Raw genomic sequence first — 23,858 nt, 5'->3', positions numbered from 1 at the left:
GTTTGATCTAAAATGAACCGACGGCAGAAGATCCTCAGAAACATTCAGTTTATCAGCAGCAAAAACATGTCCATGAGTCTCTACCACCACTCCAGCGCCTCCTCCTGGTCAGTCCTCCTCACTGTCGTCCCGCGCCTCCTCCTGGTCAATCCTCTTTAGCGCCTCCTCCTGGTCAGTCCTCCTCCTGGTCAGTCCTCCTCACTGCTGTCCCGCGCCTCCTCCTGGTCCGTCCTCTTTAGCGCCTCCTCCAGGTCAGTCCTCCTCACTGTCGTCCAGCGCCTCCTCCTGGTCAGTCCTCCTCCTGGTCAGTCCTCCTCACTGTCGTCCAGCGCCTCCTCCTGGTCAGTCCTCTTTAGCGCCTCCTCCTGGTCAGTCCTCCTCACTGTCGTCCAGCGCCTCCTCCTGGTCAGTCCTCCTCACTGTCGTCCAGCGCCTCCTCCTGGTCAGTCCTCTTTAGCGCCTCCTCCTGGTCAGTCCTCCTCCTGGTCAGTCCTCCTCACTGTTGTCCAGCGCCTCCTCCTGGTCAGTCCTCTTTAGCGCCTCCTCCTGGTCAGTCCTCCTCCTGGTCAGTCCTCTTTAGCGCCTCCTCCTGGTCAGTCCTCCTCACTGCTGTCCCGCGCCTCCTCCTGGTCAGTCCTCCTCCTGGTCAGTCCTCCTCACTGCTGTCCCGCGCCTCCTCCTGGTCAGTCCTCCTCACTGCTGTCCCGCGCCTCCTCCTGGTCAGTCCTCCTCACTGCTGTCCCGCGCCTCCTCCTGCTCGCCTCCTGCGCTCTCTTCTTCTGCGCTCTTGCGTCGCAGTGAGATGAACTCGCTCTGCTGCCTCCGCAGGTCGCACAGCTCCCTCTGCAGGCGCTCCAGGTGAAGCGCACGCCGACTCCTCACAGCGCGGCGGGAAAACGGGTTCAGCTCGTCGAACGCCACCGACGACAGACGCCTGTGAAGAACAACACGGTCACGGAGCTGTGGGGGACGCAGGTGTGTGGAGTCCCGGGACTCACCTGTAGTCCGGGACGGTCTTGGTCAGGACTCGGAAGTACTGGTGCAGCTCCAGGGGGGTGGACAACTGCAGGATCTCAGGCTCCTTCAGTTTGAACAGAGCCAGACTGAACCGGAACAACACCTGCACACACCAGCATCATACGTGTTTCTCACACCAGCATCACACGTGTTTCTCACACCAGCATCACACGTGTTTCTCACACCAGCATCACACGTGTTTCTCACACCAGCATCACACGTGTTTCTCACACCAGCATCACACGTGTTTCTCACACCAGCATCACACGTGTTTCTCACACCAGCATCACACGTGTTTCTCACACCAGCATCACACGTGTTTCTCACACCAGCATCACACGTGTTTCTCACACCAGCATCACACGTGTTTCTCACACCAGCATCACACGTGTTTCTCACACCAGCATCACACGTGTTTCTCACACCAGCATCACACGTGTTTCTCACACCAGCATCACTCGTGTTTCTGAAGCGTCTCCACTTTCTGACGCCTTCATGAGGAATTAATCAGACCTCAGATCATTTGAGCTGAAGAGACGACTTTAACTTTGGGACAGTTTTTGTTTCATGTGACTCGGCCTCAGGAATTACAGAGAAATGAGCGACAAACGAAGACTAGAAATCTGCATGAAGACGGTTACCATAGTTACGCATGACACACATTGTTACGGCGGCCATTTTAAATACACGAAGTAGAATTATGCAGGATTACAACATGTAACAATAGATACAGACGGCATCTCTGGACTCGCCCATATATGGTCATTTATGAAAACAGTTAAGGGCGAAAACAATTTTGAAAAAATGTAAATTTTCTCTAATTATTCAGAAACTACTTTAACAAATGCTGAATTATGAATATAGTTTCTACTAAATAAAGATACAAAGACATGGGGAGGAGCAAAGTGGTTCAACAGCCCATAAATACATGAATAACGGAGAATGCTAACATGATGCTACATGTTAGCATCGTGCTAATGCTAACGGTTAGCTAGCGCTAGCTACGACTGCCGTTTTTTTTCACTTCTACTGAACAATCTGCTGTGAGAAAATATCCATATGGGCCCGATTTACACTTGACTTTATTTATGTGATAAATAAGTTCATATTCCCCCAGAAAATGGAAAAAAAAGAGGGAAAATTGTGTTTCTCTAAAGATTCTATTTTCCCCCTCGGTGAAGCCACGCCCCCTTCTATGACGAGATGCGTCTGTATCAATATTTCTACTCAGGATGAAAATGAAAGACGACTAAGACAGTGTTTTTTTGTAATCACTGCTCATGAAGAAAACAGTCAAAACAAACGTGAAGAAACCAAATCTGTGTCTGTGGAGCGACAGCAGGATTTACTAAAGAGCTGCTTCACTCTGAAGACTTAAGGAACACATCAAAGAGAAAACAGAAAACCTTTCTGTGATTTTTAGTCTGAGTCAGTGTTTAAGCTGCTCAAGACATTAGCATGCTACTGGTTAGCAACTGTCAAGCTTCAACACGATCTGTGAAACTGAAGAAATACTACAGTAACAGCTCAGCTCCTCTGTCACATGTCGTATCCAAGGCCAGATGTTTGTGGTTCAGGGCTTTCTCTTGGAGAGGTCAGAGCTGAGCTGTTGAAGCTAAATGCTAACTGGTAGCATGCTAACGTCCCACAGCAGGATGTGTTAGTGTTGTGTTCGTACCTTACTGCCCTCGTACAGGAGGGCGTCCCACAGCAGGATGTGTTAGTGTCGTGTTCGTACCTTACTGCCCTCGTACAGGAGGGCGTCCCACAGCAGGATGTGTTAGTGTTGTGTTCGTACCTTACTGCCCTCGTACAGGAAGGCGTCCCACAGCAGGATGTGTTAGTGTTGTGTGTTCGTACCTTACTGTCCTCGTACAGGAAGGCGTCCCACAGCAGGATGTGTTAGTGTTGTGTTCGTACCTTACTGCCCTCGTACAGGAGGGCGTCCCACAGCAGGATGTGTTAGTGTCGTGTTCGTACCTTACTGCCCTCGTACAGGAAGGCGTCCCACAGCAGGATGTGTTAGTGTTGTGTTCGTACCTTACTGCCCTCGTACAGGAGGGCGTCCCACAGCAGGATGTGTTAGTGTTGTGTTTGTACCTTACTGTCCTCGTACAGGAAGGCGTCCCACAGCAGGATGTGTTAGTGTTGTGTTCGTACCTTACTGCCCTCGTACAGGAGGGCGTCCCACAGCAGGATGTGTTAGTGTTGTGTGTTTGTACCTTACTGCCCTCGTACAGGAAGGCGTCCCACAGCAGGATGTGTTAGTGTTGTGTTCGTACCTTACTGCCCTCGTACAGGAGGGCGTCCCACAGCAGGATGTGTTAGTGTTGTGTTCGTACCTTACTGCCCTCGTACAGGAGGGCGTCCCACAGCAGGATGTGTTAGTGTTGTGTTCGTACCTTACTGTCCTCGTACAGGAGGGCGTCCCACAGCAGGATGTGTTAGTGTTGTGTTCGTACCTTACTGCCCTCGTACAGGAGGGCGTCCCACAGCAGGATGTGTTAGTGTTGTGTTCGTACCTTACTGCCCTCGTACAGGAGGGCGTCCCACAGCAGGATGTGTTAGTGTTGTGTTCGTACCTTACTGTCCTCGTACAGGAAGGCGTCCCACAGCAGGATGTGTTAGTGTTGTGTTCGTACCTTACTGCCCTCGTACAGGAAGGCGTCCCACAGCAGGATGTGTTAGTGTTGTGTGTTCGTACCTTACTGCCCTCGTACAGGAGGGCGTCCCACAGCAGGATGTGTTAGTGTTGTGTGTTCGTACCTTACTGCCCTCGTACAGGAGGGCGTCCCACAGCAGGATGTGTTAGTGTTGTGTGTTCGTACCTTACTGCCCTCGTACAGGAGGGCGTCCCACAGCAGGATGTGTTAGTGTTGTGTGTTTGTACCTTACTGCCCTCGTACAGGAGGGCGTCCCACAGCAGGATGTGTTAGTGTTGTGTGTTCGTACCTTACTGCCCTCGTACAGGAGGGCGTCCCACAGCAGGATGTGTTAGTGTTGTGTTCGTACCTTACTGCCCTCGTACAGGAGGGCGTCCCACAGCAGGATGTGTTAGTGTTGTGTTTGTACCTTACTGCCCTCGTACAGGAAGGCGTCCCACAGCAGGATGTGTTAGTGTTGTGTGTTTGTACCTTACTGCCCTCGTACAGGAGGGCGTCCCACAGCAGGATGTGTTAGTGTTGTGTGTTCGTACCTTACTGCCCTCGTACAGGAGGGCGTCCCACAGCAGGATGTGTTAGTGTGTTCGTACCTTACTGCCCTCGTACAGGAGGGCGTCCCACAGCAGGATGTGTTAGTGTGTTCGTACCTTACTGCCCTCGTACAGGAGGGCGTCCCACAGCAGGATGTGTTAGTGTTGTGTTCGTACCTTACTGCCCTCGTACAGGAGGGCGTCCCACAGCAGGATGTGTTAGTGTTGTGTTTGTACCTTACTGCCCTCGTACAGGAAGGCGTCCCACAGCAGGATGTGTTAGTGTTGTGTTCGTACCTTACTGCCCTCGTACAGGAAGGCGTCCCACAGCAGGATGTGTTAGTGTTGTGTGTTCGTACCTTACTGCCCTCGTACAGGAAGGCGTCCCACAGCAGGATGTGTTAGTGTGTGTTTGTACCTTACTGCCCTCGTACAGGAAGGCGTCCCACAGCAGGATGTGTTAGTGTTGTGTGTTCGTACCTTACTGCCCTCGTACAGGAAGGCGTCCCACAGCAGGATGTGTTAGTGTGTGTTTGTACCTTACTGCCCTCGTACAGGAAGGCGTCCCACAGCAGGATGTGTTAGTGTTGTGTGTTTGTACCTTACTGCCCTCGTACAGGAAGGCGTCCCACAGCAGGATGTGTTAGTGTTGTGTTCGTACCTTACTGTCCTCGTACAGGAGGGCGTCCCACAGCAGGATGTGTTAGTGTTGTGTTCGTACCTTACTGCCCTCGTACAGGAGGGCGTCCCACAGCAGGATGTGTTAGTGTTGTGTTCGTACCTTACTGCCCTCGTACAGGAAGGCGTCCCACAGCAGGATGTGTTAGTGTTGTGTTCGTACCTTACTGTCCTCGTACAGGAGGGCGTCCCACAGCAGGATGTGTTAGTGTTGTGTTCGTACCTTACTGCCCTCGTACAGGAGGGCGTCCCACAGCAGGATGTGTTAGTGTTGTGTTCGTACCTTACTGCCCTCGTACAGGAGGGTGTCCCACAGCAGGATGTGTTAGTGTTGTGTTCGTACCTTACTGCCCTCGTACAGGAGGGCGTCCCACAGCAGGATGTGTTAGTGTTGTGTTCGTACCTTACTGTCCTCGTACAGGAGGGCGTCCCACAGCAGGATGTGTTAGTGTTGTGTTCGTACCTTACTGCCCTCGTACAGGAGGGCGTCCCACAGCAGGATGTGTTAGTGTTGTGTTCGTACCTTACTGCCCTCGTACAGGAGGGCGTCCCACAGCAGGATGTGTTAGTGTTGTGTTCGTACCTTACTGTCCTCGTACAGGAAGGCGTCCCACAGCAGGATGTGTTAGTGTTGTGTTCGTACCTTACTGCCCTCGTACAGGAAGGCGTCCCACAGCAGGATGTGTTAGTGTTGTGTGTTCGTACCTTACTGCCCTCGTACAGGAGGGCGTCCCACAGCAGGATGTGTTAGTGTTGTGTTCGTACCTTACTGCCCTCGTACAGGAGGGCGTCCCACAGCAGGATGTGTTAGTGTTGTGTTTGTACCTTACTGCCCTCGTACAGGAAGGCGTCCCACAGCAGGATGTGTTAGTGTTGTGTTCGTACCTTACTGCCCTCGTACAGGAAGGCGTCCCACAGCAGGATGTGTTAGTGTTGTGTGTTCGTACCTTACTGCCCTCGTACAGGAAGGCGTCCCACAGCAGGATGTGTTAGTGTGTGTTTGTACCTTACTGCCCTCGTACAGGAAGGCGTCCCACAGCAGGATGTGTTAGTGTTGTGTGTTCGTACCTTACTGCCCTCGTACAGGAAGGCGTCCCACAGCAGGATGTGTTAGTGTTCGTACCTTACTGTCCTCGTACAGGAGGGCGTCCCACAGCAGGATGTGTTAGTGTTGTGTGTTCGTACCTTACTGCCCTCGTACAGGAAGGCGTCCCACAGCGGCAGTAAGATGTGACTGGGCAGCACCTCCACAAACACCACCAGGAACCAGGTGAAGGTGGAGGAGGAGACGTCCACGCCCACACGCTCCAGGTGAGACGAGAGGCGGGGCAACTTCTCCGCCAGGAAGTCTTTCAGCACCAGCTGGTCGGCCTGGGAACCAAAATGATGTGACAAACACGCAACAAGAATGACTAAAACGTGACAACAAAAAGAAGGAAGAAGCTTAGATGAGTTTTGTAGGTCTTAGCTTTCAAAAAAGGCGTACTCTGGCCTAAAGGCTGTAAGCTGAGCAGTAAACACTCAGAGTCAGAGAGTCAGTCTCACCTGTGAGCCGACCAGGCTGGGGCTGTAATACTCTGGGGGCATGATGTTCTCCACCACGGCCTTCAGAGCCCAGAACGAGTCCTCCTCTGAGCCCAGGACCAGGAGGAGCAGCCCCGCGATCCTGCAGCAACCACAGGAGGTCTCAGTCAGGAGAGGAGGTCTAAGAGAGGCCTGAGTCTAAGAGAGGCCTGAGTCTGGTCTAAGAGAGGCCTGAGTCTGGTCTAAGAGAGGCCTGAGTCTGGTCTAAGAGAGGCCTGAGTCTGGTCTGAGAGAGGCCTGGGTCTGGTCTAAGAGAGGCCTGAGTCTGGTCTAAGAGAGGCCTGGGTCTGGTCTAAGAGAGGCCTGAGTCTGGTCTAAGAGGGGCCTGAGTCTGGTCTAAGAGAGGGCTGAGTCTGGTCTAAGAGAGGCCTGAGTCTGGTCTAAGAGAGGCCTGAGTCTAAGAGAGGCCTGAGTCTGGTCTAAGAGAGGCCTGAGTCTAAGAGAGGCCTGAGTCTGGTCTAAGAGAGGCCTGAGTCTGGTCTAAGAGAGGCCTGAGTCTGGTCAAAGAGAGGCCTGGGTCTGGTCTAAGAGAGGCCTGGGTCTAAGAGAGGCCTGAGTCTGGTCTAAGAGAGGCCTGAGTCTGGTCTAAGAGAGGCCTGAGTCTGGTCTAAGAGAGGCCTGAGTCTGGTCTAAGAGAGGCCTGAGTCTGGTCTAAGAGAGGCCTGAGTCTGGTCTAAGAGAGGCCTGAGTCTGGTCTAAGAGAGGCCTGAGTCTGGTCTAAGAGAGGCCTGAGTCTGGTCTAAGAGAGGCCTGAGTCTGGTCTAAGAGAGGCCTGAGTCTGGTCTGAGAGAGGCCTGGGTCTGGTCTAAGAGAGGCCTGAGTCTGGTCTAAGAGAGGCCTGGGTCTGGTCTAAGAGAGGCCTGAGTCTGGTCTAAGAGGGGCCTGAGTCTAAGAGAGGCCTGGGTCTGGTCTAAGAGAGGCCTGAGTCTGGTCTAAGAGAGGCCTGAGTCTGGTCTAAGAGAGGCCTGGGTCTGGTCTAAGAGAGGCCTGAGTCTGGTCTAAGAGGGGCCTGAGTCTAAGAGAGGCCTGGGTCTGGTCTAAGAGAGGCCTGAGTCTGGTCTAAGAGAGGCCTGAGTCTGGTCTAAGAGAGGCCTGGGTCTGGTCTAAGAGAGGCCTGGGTCTGGTCTAAGAGAGGCCTGAGTCTGGTCTAAGAGAGGCCTGAGTCTGGTCTAAGAGAGGCCTGGGTCTGGTCTAAGAGGGGCCTGAGTCTGGTCTAAGAGAGGCCTGGGTCTGGTCTAAGAGAGGCCTGGGTCTGGTCTAAGAGAGGCCTGGGTCTGGTCTAAGAGAGGCCTGGGTCTGGTCTAAGAGAGGCCTGAGTCTGGTCTAAGAGAGGCCTGGGTCTAAGAGAGGCCTGGGTTCACCTGTTCAGACCCTAAAGGAAACCCACCTGTTCAGACCCTAATTGAAACCCACCTGTTCAGGCCCTGGCAGTAGCCGATGGACGGGTTCTCCCAGCTGAAGGCCAATAGGATCCTGCGCAGCTGCTGGAGGGCGGGGCTTGAGGGCGAGCTGAAGTGCTGATTGGTGCAGAGAGTCCGGGGCAGGTCCAGGTCGATCTGTCTGGACCAAGGTCTGGACCCGGACTGAGGACTGGACTCCATCTGCTCACACAACTGCAACGAAAACACGGAGGGAACGTTTTACTGCAGCTGGGACGAGGACTGAGGACTGAGGACTGGACTCCATCTGCTCACACAACTGCAACGAAAACACGGAGAGGAACGTTTTACTGGGACGAGGACTGAGGACTGGACTCCATCTGCTCACACAACTGTAACGAAAACACGGAGAGGAACGTTTTACTGCAGCCGGGACGAGGACTGAGGACTGAGGAGTGGACTCCATCTGCTCACACAACTGCAACGAAAACACGGAGAGGAACATTTTACTGCAGCCGGGACGAGGACTGAGGACTGAGGACTGGACTCCATCTGCTCACACAACTGTAACGAAAACACGCTCATACTTCTACTCACGGTTAAAGAAGAGGAGACATGCATTTTAATCGGCACACGGAGAGGAACGCAGTAGTAGTACTGTAGTAGTACTGTAGTAGTAGTAAAGTACCTGTTGGTAGTGTAGTGGGTCCTGTAGTAGCAGTAGTAGTACTGTAGTAGTACTGTAGTAGTACTGTAGTAGTAGTAAAGTACCTGTTGGTAGTGCAGTGGGTCCTGTAATAGCAGTAGTAGTACTGTAGTAGTACTGTAGTAGTAGTAAAGTACCTGTTGGTAGTGTAGTGGGTCCTGTAATAGCAGTAGTAGTACTGTAGTAGTAGTAAAGTACCTGTTGGTAGTGTAGTGGGTCCTGTAATAGCAGTAGTAGTACTGTAGTAGTACTGTAGTAGTACTGCAGTAGTACTAAAGTACCTGTTGGTAGTGTAGTGGGTCCTGTAGTAGCAGTAGTAGTACTGTAGTAGTAGTAAAGTACCTGTTGGTAGTGTAGTGGGTCCTGTAGTAGCAGTAAAGTACTGTAGTAGTAGTAGTAGTACTGTAGTAGTACTACAGTAGTAGTAAAGTACCTGTTGGTAGTGTAGTGGGTCCTGTAGTAGCTGTAGTAGTACTGTAGTAGTACTGCAGTAGTAGTAAAGTACCTGTTGGTAGTGCAGTGGGTCCTGTAGTAGTAGTAGTAGTACTGTAGCAGCAGTAGTAGTCCTGTAGTAGTACTGCAGTAGTAGTCCTGTAGTAGTACTGCAGTAGTAGTAAAGTACTGCAGTAGTAGTAAAGTACCTGTTGGTAGTGCAGTGGGTCCTGTAGTAGCAGTAGCAGCAGTAGTAGTACTGTAGTAGTAGTAAAGTACCTGTTGGTAGTGTAGTGGGTCCTGTAGTAGCAGTAGTAGTACTGTAGTAGCAGTAGTAGTACTGTAGTAGTAGTAAAGTACCTGTTGGTAGTGCAGTGGGTCCTGTAGTAGCAGTAGTAGCAGTAGTAGTACTGTAGTAGTACTGTAGTAGTAGTAAAGTACCTGTTGGTAGTGCAGTGGGTCCTGTAGTAGTAGCAGTAGTAGTACTGTAGTAGTACTGCAGTAGTAGTAAAGTACCTGTTGGTAGTGCAGTGGGTCCTGTAGTAGTAGCAGTAGTACTGTAGTAGTACTGCAGTAGTAGTAAAGTACCTGTTGGTAGTGCAGTGGGTCCTGCAGTAGTAGCAGTAGTAGTACTGTAGTAGTACTGCAGTAGTAGTGAAGTACCTGTTGGTAGTGCAGTGGGTCCTGTAGTAGCAGTAGTAGTACTGTAGTAGTACTGTAGTAGTAGTAAAGTACTGCAGTAGTACTAAAGTACCTGTTGGTAGTGCAGTGGGTCCTGCTGCCGCTGAGTCCTGGTGTGGATGATCCAGTTCCAGACTTGGGGCCTGAGGCGGGGCGGGACGCCGGTTCGGATCAGGCTCTTCAGTTCGGGGGAGGGGCTTAACTCGCCACGGCAACCGGACATGAACTGGTCCCATCGAGCCACCAGGGGGCGCTCCACGGTGTCCTGCACATCAGAACCTGAGAGTCAGAGCTGGGATCCATGTAGGATACTCTGAATACTCTGAATACATCGAGCCACCAGGGGGCGCTCCACGGTGTCCTGCACATCAGAACCTGAGAGTCAGAGCTGGGATCCATGTAGGATACTCTGAATACATCGAGCCACCAGGGGGCGCTCCACGGTGTCCTGCACATCAGAACCTGAGAGTCAGAGCTGAGATACATGTGGGATACTCTGAATACATCGAGCCACCAGGGGGCGCTCCACGGTGTCCTGCACAGTTCATTTCTTTAGATAAATCTGATTCTCTCGACACAAACATCAAACGTCCATCAGAACCTGAGTCAGAGCTGGGATCCATGTAGGTATCTGGATACTCTGAATACTCTGATACTTCAGTACTTTCTACTGCAAATACTTCAGTACTTTCTACTGCAAATACTTCAGTACTTTCTACTGCAAATACTTCAGTACTTTCTACTGCAAATACTTCAGTACTTTCTACTGCAAATACTTCAGTACTTTCTACTGCAAATACTTCAGTACTTTCTACTGCAAATATTTCAGTACTTTCTACAGTCAGGCTGTACCTGACTCTGAGGATCAGTCAGGCTGTACCTGGCTCTGAGGATCAGTCAGTCTGTACCTGGCTCTGAGGATCAGGCTGTACCTGGCTCTGAGGATCAGTCAGGCTGTACCTGGCTCTGAGGATCAGTCAGGCTGTACCTGACTCTGAGGATCAGTCAGGCTGTACCTGGCTCTGAGGATCAGGCTGTACCTGGCTCTGAGGATCAGTCAGTCTTTACCTGACTCTGAGGATCAGTCAGGCTGTACCTGACTCTGAGGATCAGTCAGGCTGTACCTGACTCTGAGGATCAGGCTGTACCTGGCTCTGAGGATCAGTCAGGCTGTACCTGACTCTGAGGATCAGTCTGTACCTGACTCTGAGGATCAGTCAGGCTGTACCTGACTCTGAGGATCAGTCAGGCTGTACCTGACTCTGAGGATCAGTCAGGCTGTACCTGGCTCTGAGGATCAGTCAGGCTGTACCTGGCTCTGAGGATCAGTCAGGCTGTACCTGACTCTGAGGATCAGTCAGGCTGTACCTGGCTCTGAGGATCAGTCAGGCTGTACCTGGCTCTGAGGATCAGTCAGGCTGTACCTGGCTCTGAGGATCAGGCTGTACCTGGCTCTGAGGATCAGTCAGGCTGTACCTGGCTTTGGGTGGACTTCAGATCTGGAGCCTGGATCTTGATCAACAGTTTAATGTCCTCCACCTCGAAGTCCTGGACGAGCTGGAACCCGTACTGGTCTCTGTCCCTGAGGGAAAACAAAACATGTACAATCAGAGACAAAGTATTTTCTGTTATTATGACGAACATGAGCCGTGTGACTTTTGTAAAGGTTTAAACTACAGGATTAGTCACTTAAACGCAGGATAAGACACAGAAAAGATGTGTTTTTATCATAAATAAATCTTATATTCACAGAGTGGAGCTGGAAACGTCCCTGTGGTTTAGGGGCAGAGGCGACAAAGTACATTTACTAAAGTACTCTTGTTTACTTTAGTAAATGTGGTGTCGAGAACAAATTACTTTGACTCCATGACATTTGTAAATGTAGTTTAATGTAGTGAAATAATTCTCTTCAATTTGAGTCTAGTTTCAGTCGACATGAGAAGCAGCTGGAGACAAACAGATGTGTCTGAGTCCGACCTCTGTCCCTGGTTCTGCAGCTGACTCTGCTCCAGACTCAGGGCGTCCTGGATGATGTTCCTGAGGTCCTCACTTTGAGCCGTGTCCCTCAGGCTGACCTCCTGCAGCTCCCTGAGGACCCGCAGATACTGCCCCCTCTGGGCCGACACCTGCAACACAACAACGGTCAGATACTGCCCCCTCTGGGCCGACACCTGCAACACAGGCAACAGTCAGATACTGCCCCCTCTGGGCCGACACCTGTAATACAACAACGGTCAGATACTGCCCCCTCTGGGCCGACACCTGCAACACAGGCAACGGTCAGATACTGCCCCCTCTGGACCGACACCTGTAACACAACAACGGTCAGATACTGCCCCCTCTGGACCGACACCTGTAACACAACAACGGTCAGATACTGCCCCCTCTGGGCCGACACCTGCAACACAACAACGGTCAGATACTGCCCCCTCTGGACCGACACCTGTAACACAACAACGGTCAGATACTGCCCCCTCTGGGCCGACACCTGCAACACAACAACGGTCAGATACTGCCCCCTCTGGGCCGACACCTGCAACACAGGCAACAGTCAGATACTGCCCCCTCTGGGCCGACACCTGTAATACAACAACGGTCAGATACTGCCCCCTCTGGGCCGACACCTGCAACACAGGCAACGGTCAGATACTGCCCCCTCTGGGCCGACACCTGCAACACAACAACGGGTAGATACTGCCCCCTCTGGCCGACACCTGCAACACAACAACGGTCAGATACTGCCCCCTCTGGCCGACACCTGCAACACAACAACGGTCAGATACTGCCCCCTCTGGGCCGACACCTGCAACACAACAACAGTCAGATACTGCCCCCTCTGGGCGACACCTGCAACACAACAACGGTCAGATACTGCCCCCTCTGGGCGACACCTGCAACACAACAACGGTCAGATACTGCCCCCTCTGGCCGACACCTGCAACACAACAACGGTCAGATACTGCCCCCTCTGGGCCGACACCTGCAACACAACAACGGTCAGATACTGCCCCCTCCGGGCCGACACCTGCAACACAACAACGGTCAGATACTGCCCCCTCTGGCCGACACCTGCAACACAACAACGGTCAGATACTGCCCCCTCTGGGCCGACACCTGCAACACAGGCAACGGTCAGATACTGCCCCCTCTGGGCGACACCTGCAACACAACAACGGTCAGATACTGCCCCCTCTGGGCGACACCTGCAACACAACAACGGTCAGATACTGCCCCCTCTGGCCGACACCTGCAACACAACAACGGTCAGATACTGCCCCCTCTGGGCGACACCTGCAACACAACAACGGTCAGATACTGCCCCCTCTGGGCGACACCTGCAACACAACAACGGTCAGATACTGCCCCCTCTGGGCCGACACCTGCAACACAACAACAGTCAGATACTGCCCCCTCTGGACCGACACCTGTAACACAACAACAGTCAGATACTGCCCCCTCTGGGCCAACACCTGCAACAGCAATAACCGCTGACTCCCACATGGTCCCACATGAACAAAGCTCATGAACTCGATATTGTGAGTCATCTTCCACACGTTGTTCTGTTTTCTGGTTCACGACGACACATGTTTTAGTATCGGTGTATCGGTGTATCAGTGTATCGTGTATCGGTGTATCGTCCCGGGACAGACCTTGCTCATCAGGACCCTCTGGCTCTCGGTGTATCGGTGTGTCGTGTATCGGTGTATCGTGTATCGGTGTATCGTGTATCGTGTATCGGTGTATCGTGTATCGGTGTATCGGTGTATCGGTGTATCGTTGTATCGGTGTATCGTCCCGGGACAGACCTTGCTCATCAGGACCCTCTGGCTCTCGGTGTATCGGTGTATCGGTGTATCGGTGTATCGGTGTATCGGTGTATCGTGTATTGTTGTATCGCTGTATCGGTGTATCGGTGTATCGGTGTATCGGTGTATCGGTGTATCGGTGTATCGTATCGTCCCGGGACAGACCTTGCTCATCAGGACCCTCTGGCTCTCGGTGTATCGGTGTATCGGTGTATCGGTGTATCGGTGTATCGGTGTATCGTGTATTGTTGTATCGCTGTATCGGTGTATCGGTGTATCGGTGTATCGTGTATCGGTGTATCGGAGTATCGGTGTATCGTGTATCGGTGTATCGTATCGTCCCGGGACAGACCTTGCTCATCAGGACCCTCTGGCTCTCGGTGTATCGTTGTATCGGTGTATCGGTGTATCGTTGTATCGGTGTATCGTTGTATCGGTGTATCGGTGTATCGGTGTATCGTGTATCGTGTATCGTGTATCGTGTATCGTGTATCGTGTATCGGTGTATCGGTGTATCGTATCGTCCCGGGACAGACCTTGCTCATCAGGACCCTCTGGCTCTCGGTGTATCGGTGTATCGGTGTATCGGTGTATCGTGTATCGGTGTATCGTGTATCGGTGTATCGGTGTATCGGTGTATCGGTGTATCGGTGTATCGTGTATCGGTATCGGTATCGTCCCGGGACAGACCTTGCTCATCAGGACCCTCTGGCTCTCCGTGCTCGTCCTCCACAGGCCGCTCAGGTGGTGGATCTCCGAGTTCAGGAAGTGGTTCTGTTTCCTGAAGGCCCTCAGATCGTCCTGGAGGTTCAGGTTCTGCTGGACCAGGCTCTGGACACTGCCCTGGTCCACGTCTGAAGACTGCTCCGCCCACTGGGACATGGAGGAGGACAGTTTCTGGATCACCTGCAACAGTTTGAACATAAAACATCCTTTACTTTCAGCGAGGAAATCGAAATGATGTTCAGAGCCAGGTTTAAACTAGTGTGGAGTCTTATGGAGCGACTTCTCACCTGCTGTTTGACCTGGTTCTTCTCACCTGTTGTTTGACCTGGTTCTTCTCACCTGTTTGACCTGGTTCTTCTCACCTGCTGTTTGACCTGGTTCTTCTCACCTGTTGTTTGACCTGGTTCTTCTCACCTGCTGTTTGACCTGGTTCTTCTCACCTGCTGTCTGACCTGGTTCTTCTCACCTGTTTGACCTGGTTCTTCTCACCTGCTGTTTGACCTGGTTCTTCTCACCTGTTTGACCTGGTTCTTCTCACCTGCTGTTTGACCTGGTCCTTCTCACCTGTTTGACCTGGTTCTTCTCACCTGTTTGACCTGGTTCTTCTCACCTGCTGTTTGACCTGGTTCTTCTCACCTGTTTGACCTGGTCCTTCTCACCTGTTGTTTAGCCTGGTTCTTTTCACCTGTTTGACCTGGTTCTTCTCACCTGTTTGACCTGGTTCTTCTCACCTGTTTGACCTGGTTCTTCTCACCTGTTGTTTGACCTGGTTCTCCTCACCTGTTGTTTGACCTGGTTCTTCTCACCTGTTTGACCTGGTCCTTCTCACCTGCTGTTTGACCTGGTTCTTCTCACCTGTTTGACCTGGTTCTTCTCACCTGTTTGACCTGGTCCTTCTCACCTGTTTGACCTGGTCCTTCTCACCTGTTTGACCTGGTTCTTCTCACCTGTTTGACCTGGTCCTTCTCACCTGTTTGACCTGGTCCTTCTCACCTGTTGTTTGACCTGGTTCTTCTCACCTGTTTGACCTGGTTCTTCTCACCTGTTTGACCTGGTCCTTCTCACCTGTTGTTTGACCTGGTTCTTCTCACCTGTTTGACCTGGTTCTTCTCACCTGTTTGACCTGGTCCTTCTCACCTGTTTGACCTGGTTCTTCTCACCTGTTTGACCTGGTCCTTCTCACCTGTTTGACCTGGTCCTTCTCACCTGCTGTTTGACCTGGTTCTTCTCACCTGTTTGACCTGGTTCTTCTCACCTGTTTGACCTGGTTCTTCTCACCTGTTGTTTGACCTGGTTCTTCTCACCTGTTTGACCTGGTTCTTCTCACCTGTTTGACCTGGTTCTTCTCACCTGTTTGACCTGGTTCTTCTCACCTGTTTGACCTGGTCCTTCTCACCTGTTTGACCTGGTCCTTCTCACCTGTTTGACCTGGTCCTTCTCACCTGTTTGACCTGGTTCTTCTCACCTGTTGTTTGACCTGGTTCTTCTCACCTGTTTGACCTGGTTCTTCTCACCTGTTTGACCTGGTTCTTCTCACCTGTTGTTTGACCTGGTTCTTCTCACCTGTTTGACCTGGTTCTTCTCACCTGTTTGACCTGGTCCTTCTCACCTGTTTGACCTGGTTTTTCTCACCTGTTTGACCTGGTTCTTCTCACCTGTTTGACCTGGTTCTTCTCACCTGCTGTTTGACCTGGTCCTTCTCACCTGTTGTTTGACCTGGTTCTTCTCACCTGTTTGACCTGGTCCTTCTCACCTGCTGTTTGACCTGGTCCTTCTCACCTGTTGTTTGACCTGGTTCTTCTCACCTGTTTGACCTGGTCCTTCTCACCTGTTTGACCTGGTTCTTCTCACCTGTTTGACCTGGTTTTTCTCACCTGTTTGACCTGGTTCTTCTCACCTGTTGTTTGACCTGGTTCTTCTCACCTGTTGTTTGACCTGGTCCTTCTCACCTGTTTGACCTGGTTCTTCTCACCTGTTTGACCTGGTTTTTCTCACCTGTTTGACCTGGTTCTTCTCACCTGTTTGACCTGGTTCTTCTCACCTGCTGTTTGACCTGGTCCTTCTCACCTGTTGTTTGACCTGGTTCTTCTCACCTGTTTGACCTGGTCCTTCTCACCTGTTTGACCTGGTTCTTCTCACCTGTTTGACCTGGTTTTTCTCACCTGTTTGACCTGGTTCTCCTCACCTGTTTGACCTGGTTTTTCTCACCTGTTTGACCTGGTCCTTCTCACCTGTTTGACCTGGTTCTTCTCACCTGTTTGACCTGGTTCTTCTCACCTGTTTGACCTGGTTTTTCTCACCTGTTTGACCTGGTTCTTCTCACCTGTTTGACCTGGTTCTTCTCACCTGTTTGACCTGGTTCTTCTCACCTGTTGTTTGACCTGGTTCTTTTCACCTGTTGTTTGACCTGGTTCTTCTCACCTTTCTGACCTGGTTCTTCTCACCTGCTGTTTGACCTGGTTCTTCTCACCTGTTTGACCTGGTTCTTCTCACCTGCTGTTTGACCTGGTTCTTCTCACCTGCTGTTTGACCTGGTTCTTCTCACCTGTTGTTTGACCTGGTTCTTCTCACCTGTTTGACCTGGTTCTTCTCACCTGCTGTTTGACCTGGTTCTTCTCACCTGTTGTTTGACCTGGTTCTTCTCACCTGTTTGACCTGGTTCTTCTCACCTGTTTGACCTGGTTCTTCTCACCTGTTTGACCTGGTTCTTCTCACCTGCTGTTTGACCTGGTTCTTCTCACCTGCTGTTTGACCTGGTTCTTCTCACTCAGCTCCCGCACCTCCTTCTTCATCTCCAGGATGGTCTGGTCTCTCTGGGTCAGGCTGGTCTTCAGCTCCTCCACCTCGGCCTGGGTCTGCTCCAGACGCCTCCTCTGATCCTCCAGGACCTCTGTGGACCGGCTCTGGTCCTCCAGGTCCGGGTCCTGGTTCAGCACAGCCTGTGAGCGTCTCTCAGACTGACACAGCTCCAGGGCCTTCTGCAGAACCAGCACCAACTCCTGAGCAGACCAGAGCGAGCAGTTTAGAGCTGTCGTTATTACTCCTTCACTCCAGACTCAGTGGTGGTAAATGACTGCTGTAGCTGCCCTGGGGCAGACTGACGGAAGCGCCATCAGCCCCTCGCTGGCTCACAACATTCACTCAGGCTCCCTGCGGTTTCCAAACACTCTCCATCCCAGGACCAGCCAGTCCCTCCTCAGGTACAAAACTCGGATCCAAAGGTATAATAGAATCAGAATAGTTTTAACTGCCATTGTTTTTAAACTAGGATTTTCTCAGTGAGACGTGCAAGATTAAACATAAAAACAAATAACACAGAGTTTAGATCAAAAAAAGCTATAAAACTGTAAACTCTAAGGCTATGGGGCTCACTGCTCTGGCTTCGTACCTTCTGGTCCTGGAGCTCCTGCTGAAGGCGGTTCCTCTCGCTCCAGGTGGAGGTGCTTCTCCTCAGGAACGACCGGCTCCTCCTCCTCATCGTCACGTGACCTGCAGGGGGTGTGGTCTGAGGCGCGAGGGGCAGGGTCAGTATGGCTGTGGGCGGGGTTTATGAGGATTAGTTAGTTACACAATATGAAAAACATTCTGAACTTCTCGTCATTTCCACCTTCAAGGACTCACCTGGACTGGACTTCCTGTGGGCGGATCTTAAGTCTCGTTCTGTTTCCTGATTGGCGGTGGGCGGGGCGGTGGGCGGGGCAGTGGGCGGGGTCGGGGGCAGATTCGGTAAGTAGAACACGCTTTGGCGGCAGTCATTGGACGAACGGCGCCTCAGACTCTGCACAGAGTTCCTGTCGGAGACGATCAGGTGTTAGACCAGGGTTAGACCGGGTGTTAGTAGTGAGGACCAGCTGAATGGTGTGAGGGTGTAAACTGTGCTTCACTCACTGCAGCTCGATGAACGGGTGCTTCAGACTCAGCTGAAGTATAAGAGGTTGACCTGTGGTTTCTTCTTCTGTGTTCACTTCCTCCACACACTGGAGCTGAGGAAACAGCTCTGCCCCTGCAGGACGAGAGGAGAACTGCAGGTGAAGACTGTACAGCGAGGTGGATCAGAGGTTCAAATCATGTGAACACTGAGCAAAAGACTCTGCAGTGTCAAGGCAAAAGCTAATGTGGTCTTAATAAACAAAGATCAGCAGCAGCATCAGAAGCACTGGCAGCAGTAGCAGTAGCAGTAGTAGTAGTACTAGTAGTATTAGTAGTACTAGTAGTCAGTAGTACCTGTGTCAGTTTCCTGGGTCTCAGACTGAGGCCGCTGGGCCTGAGGCTGGTGGATCCAGCGTCGCAGCTGCAGCTGTTGGAGCCAGTGGAACTTCAGCTCCTCGTTCTGAGCCTGAAACAAAACAGTTTCTTTATGAAGCCCTGACTCTAACCCCAAAAAACACCTACACCCCAACCCTGACTCTAACCCCACGTGAGTGAGAAACACACCGGCCAGTTCAGTTTATCAGAGCTAATCAGCTGCTTTAGCCACTGTCCAAATACACGTGATCAGCCTGAGAACGTTACTCAGGACAGACGTGTTTGAGAAACGCTCTGACAGCCGTGTGAACAGCAGGTTATTTAAAACAAACAAACAAAAGAACATAGAGTGTGACAAAGTGGGTTTGTCCCTTTATGTATTTTGGTTACTTTGCTTTGTTTGTCTCATTTGCATAAACACCAGTCAACAATAACCCTCAGATTCATGTATAAGTTAATAATTATATCACATTGTCCATTTAAAACTTACTCAGACATTTACCTGAACCACCTGGTGAGGAAAGAAGGGGCGTGGTCTTTGTCGGCCATTTTAAAATCTTCGGCTGGACCATGTGGCCGGAGGAAACCGGTTTAACTTTGCTTTGTGTTTCTTTTGTGTTTGATGTTTGATTTTTGATTTGTTTTTGTCTTTGTTTTTGATTTGAACAAATATCATTTCCTTTTATGTAAAATGTTAATAACTTTCCTGCTGAACTTTCATGTGGAACTTACCCACTGAGCTAATGGTACTTTCCGGTGGGAGGTCCTTTCCCGTTAGGGGGAAGTATAAAACCTGACCTCGTCACTGGCGGCCATTTTGTAAGTGACATGTGGGTCCCTGAGAAGTTCTGTTGGTCTTGCAAAGTAAATGTCTGGTAAGAGCTGTATTTGTCGAGTCTGCCTGAGCATTTCGACCCCTCGTGGCCTCGTCCTCACACAGAGGCTCGTCTAACGTGTGCAGTGATGTGTCCGACAGTATCATCAGAACCATGACAGAATCATCAGAACCATGACAGTATCATCAGAACCATGACAGTATCATCAGAACCATGACAGTATCATCAGAACCATGACAGTGTCATCAGAACCATGACAGTGTCATCAGAACCATGACAGTATCATCAGAACCATGACAGTGTCATCAGAACCATGACAGTATCATCAGAACCGTGACAGTATCATCAGAACCGTGACAGTATCATCAGAACCGTGACAGTATCATCAGAACCATGACAGTATCATCAGAACCATGACAGTATCATCAGAACCATGACAGTATCATCAGAACCATGACAGTGTCATCAGAACCATGACAGCATCATCAGAACCATGACAGTATCATCAGAACCATGACAGTATCATCAGAACCATGACAGTATCATCAGAACCATGACAGTATCATCAGAACCAAACGGTTAATGCTGAGCAGGTTTGATTCAAAACAGAATAAAGTCCCCAGAATAATGTTGATGAAATAACATGATCATTTCCCAGGACGATTAATCGATGATTAAAAGAATGTTTCATGCCAGACGTACCTTGAGCGTGACCGTCCGCTCCGGCGTGTGCAGGTAGAAGACTCCAGGCTCCGCCTCCTCGCAGGTGAAGGAGGCGTGGCTCAGACACACCTGTCCCAGAGGCGTCAGGTCCCGCGGGGTCCGGAAGTAAACCACGGAGTTCCTCTCCTCCGCGAACACGAACCAGCGCTGCTTCCACGCCTTCAGAGCCCCGCCCCTTTTCATCAGGTAACCGCGGAGACGGGGAGGCGGGGGCTGGAGAGAGAGGGGCGGGGGCTGGAGAGAGAGGGGCGTGGGCTGGGGAGGAGAGGGCGTGGGCTGGGGAGAGAGGGGCGGGGGCTGGAGAGAGAGGGGCGTGGTCTGGAGAGAGAGGGGAGTGGTCTGGAGAGGAGTGGGAGTGGTCTGGAGAGGAGTGGGAGTGGGCTGGGGAGGAGTGGGAGTGGGCTGGGGAGGAGTGGGAGTGGTCTGGAGAGAGAGGGGCGTGGTCTGGAGAGGAGTGGGCGTGGTCTGGAGAGGAGTGGGCGTGGGCTGGAGAGGAGTGGGCGTGGGCTGGAGAGGAGTGGGAGTGGTCTGGAGAGGAGTGGGAGTGGTCTGGAGAGGAGTGGGAGTGGTCTGGAGAGGAGTGGGCGTGTTTTTAAAAGCAGGGGCGGGGTTTATGACGTCATTCATGTACAGGATTAGTTCATGATTGACAGAAGCCGTTTCCTCGACGTTTTCACCAACTTCCTCTCGAGGAGGCGTGGCCACTGCTACTAAAGGAGGCGTGTCTGCTCCTAATGAGGGCGTGGCCAGTGCATTAGCCACGTCTGAGCAGAGATGATCGACAGCTGTAGATCCAAAGACGATATTCCCCGACGTAAATTCATTTTCAGAGCTGGTCTTGTCAGAAGAACCGGCTCCTGAACCGTCTGCGGCGGCTTTACCCGGATCTCCGTGAGCTTCGTGATTCTCTGTTTCCAGGATCGTGGTCAACACCGGCCGCTCTGCGTGATGTAAGGAGGACTGAGAAACACCTCCAGGCTGAAGATCAGGAACTGTGGATCTGGCAAAGTCCTGGGTCTTTTCTCTCGACGCCAGTTTGTCCATGTGAGCCGTTTCTGTCTCTGTTCTCGTTTCCTGTGCAGCTTCTGGAACACAGTCTCGCTCCATCCTCCTCTCCAGCACATCAGCAGCAGCTTTCACAGACGACTTTCGAGGTTTCGCAGCTGGTTTGACGATTTCTGAACCGACATTTTCCACCTTTAGATCGAGCTGCTCGACGTTTCCATGAGGGTCACAGTCAGGAGCAGCGTTCTGGAGTCCCTCAGAGGGTAAATCCTGCTCCTGTGGCTCCTTCTCTGAGTCTTTCTCTCGGGTCAGGTTTAATCTGAAAACCGTGCGTTTCTCTCCCGCCGGGCGCGGTTCTTTCTCCGCCGGGTTTGGAGAAGCTCTGCCCGGGGTTTCCTGGTTCCTCGGTCCTGGTTCAGAAGCAGAAGAACTCATACTAAAGGCTTTCCTGAAGTGAAGAGTCAGACGTGGATCATCTTCAGGCGCTGGAAAAGAGCAGAACAAAGAGAAGGTCAAACACTTTCACACTTTGAGTTTCCAGGAGCACATTATGGTTTAGTAAGAAGTTACATTGAAATGTTTTGACTCAAGTATAAAGTGAGAATAATGGAGATGAGCTCAGATGAAGCTAAACTGGTGCGTCTGTGAAGAAACTCTGTTACAGTTGGTCCTAAAAGGCCTCGGACTCGGTGATTCATTCACAAAGAGGAAATCCTTCTGTAAATGTGAGTCACGGAGCTTCTGCTGAAATAAGGAAATCTTAAAACGAACCGGACACAGGCTGGAACTGAGCCACAACTGTCCATTAACCCATCACAGGTTATTCATGAAGTGCTTTACAACAACACCAGGACTAAACTATTGAAAAACAACAGAGGCGTCGCCTTCTGCAGGTCTAACCCAGCGTTACAGCCCGGCTCAGCGGGTTAAGGGGAAGGAACAAAAAACAACCTGTGAGATGGAGTTTAATTTATAACCAAACAATAGACACACATTTACAAGTTAACTGAAGCGAACTAACCAAAATATGCCCGAAACAAGTGTCACATACAGGCCTAAAGAAAACAAGTGACACAAACTCGCACAAAGGAACACACAACACAATCCAACACACACAGCACAGTTAAACAACACAATCCAATCCACTGTATTTATATATAAAGTATACCTTAACCTGTTAAAGCGCTGAAATATTATTTTTGTTCTCAGATCTTAAATCTTGGCGTTTGGTCACATTTGAGCCCCGCCCACTGTGAGTCTCTGTGATCTGATTGGCTGCAGAGCTACACTGTAGGTCAGACACTGTGAGTCACAATAACATGACGCTAAATAGTGAGCTCTATTTTCTGCAAAAACGCTGAGGCCTCATTGCTCTTCAGTCACAGACTGAGCAGTGAAGAAGGAAGTCATGGAGATTCTGTTGGTGTAACAATAAAAGATAGAAATTCAAGTATTCATAATATGTGTTAAAAATACTTTATATAACTAATATATTGATAATTATTAATGACTCTCATAAAACAAAAACAAACCCAGGTCATGTGTATCTGCTGTAGGTCATGTGTGTCCCAGTTCCTCTGAGTCGTGGTGCAGCAGGACTGATGTGGACAGATGTTACAGAAGAAGCTTGTGAGGTTCATTTCTTCAACAGTTACTATAGTAACTATTTTCTCCAAAGTAAAAGTACCACAGTCCTGTCCACATCTGTCACGGTCCACATCTGTCACGGTCCACATCTGTCACGGTCCACATCTGTCATGGTCCACATCTGTCACGGTCCACCATGACCCACCACGACTCAGAGGAACTGGGACAGACATGACTCTACATCAGATAATACACATGGATTATTTTTTTAACCTTTAAAAGCATCAATTGTGTGATAAAAAACACCTGAAAGAAATAATAAGAGCTTAACTAGAATTCTCATCTCATTCTTCATTTATTTACTGCATTCTTTAGTTTTACAGTTCTCAGCAGAGTCTGAAGTTCTGTCTAAAGCAGAAGCTCCACGACTTCCTTCTTCACTTCTCAGTCTGTGCCTGAAGAATAATGAGGCCTCAGCCTTTTTACTAGAGACAAAGAGCTCACTGTGTTTAGCCTCATGTTACTGTCACTCATGTCTGACCTAAAGTCTCTCTCTGAAGAAAGTCCACTCACATTTACACTGAGAAGGTTGGAAGGGCGCCCCCTGGTGTCACCTTGCATCCAAATGCCCGGAACATGACAGCGGGTCCTAAACGGGATCAGGTATTTTAAGGGGTTAACCTTAACCTTAACCGTATAAAGCACATTAAACAACACACTGTTTCCAAAGTGCTGCACACGCAACCACAAACACAATAAAACAACACAAATGAGCTCTACTGCGAGATGACTGTAAAACGACAAGTATAAATAAAACTGTTTAAAAGAATCAATATGCGGGGCCGTTCAAAGCTTTAAAAACAAACCCATTTTGGATTTTGGATCTTGTTTAGTTTTAAAATAAAATCTGTGAATGATTAATTATTAGAATCAGTGAAAAATCAAGAGTTTTTGTTTTGAGTTTTTCAGTTGAGACGAGATTCGGCCAAAACCTGAAAACTGAAGAAAAAGAGCCTCAAAAACACATGAGTGAAACATCAATGTCAGTCAGTCCATCGCCTGTAGGGGGCGCAATAACGCTGTATTTGTTCTGAAGAGTCGGGAGAAACACTTTGACTCACTTTGGGTCATTTGAACATTAGATCATTAGAGCGTTAGAACATTAGAGCATTAGAACATTAGAGCGTTAGAACATTAGAGCATTAGAACATTAGAGCGTTAGAACATTAGAGCATTAGAACATTAGAGCGTTAGAACATT

At 50.5% G+C, this 23,858-nt stretch overlaps 1 protein-coding gene across 1 annotated transcript; it reads right to left on the bottom strand.

Moving 5' to 3' along the window:
* Positions 1–720: 720 nt before the first annotated feature.
* Positions 721–22,831, bottom strand: LOC306982533 (TBC1 domain family member 2A-like; the record flags this gene model as incomplete). Its single annotated transcript, XM_079582494.1, has 17 exons — positions 721–934; positions 999–1,120; positions 6,074–6,259; positions 6,434–6,554; positions 7,886–8,085; positions 9,744–9,935; positions 11,147–11,252; positions 11,648–11,796; positions 14,167–14,382; positions 16,944–17,201; positions 17,591–17,736; positions 17,824–17,993; positions 18,091–18,205; positions 18,427–18,538; positions 19,986–20,181; positions 20,389–21,496; positions 22,804–22,831. The coding sequence occupies 17 exons, from the start codon at positions 22,829–22,831 to the stop codon at positions 721–723; spliced, it is 3,639 nt and encodes a 1,212-aa protein (XP_079438620.1).
* Between the last annotated feature and the right edge of the window lie 1,027 nt (positions 22,832–23,858).

Source organism: Gobius niger (assembly GCF_951799975.1).
Source record: "Gobius niger genome assembly, chromosome: 24".
NCBI classification, from domain to species: Eukaryota; Metazoa; Chordata; class Actinopteri; order Gobiiformes; family Gobiidae; genus Gobius; species Gobius niger.
This window is presented reverse-complemented; position numbering and strand designations above follow the sequence as displayed.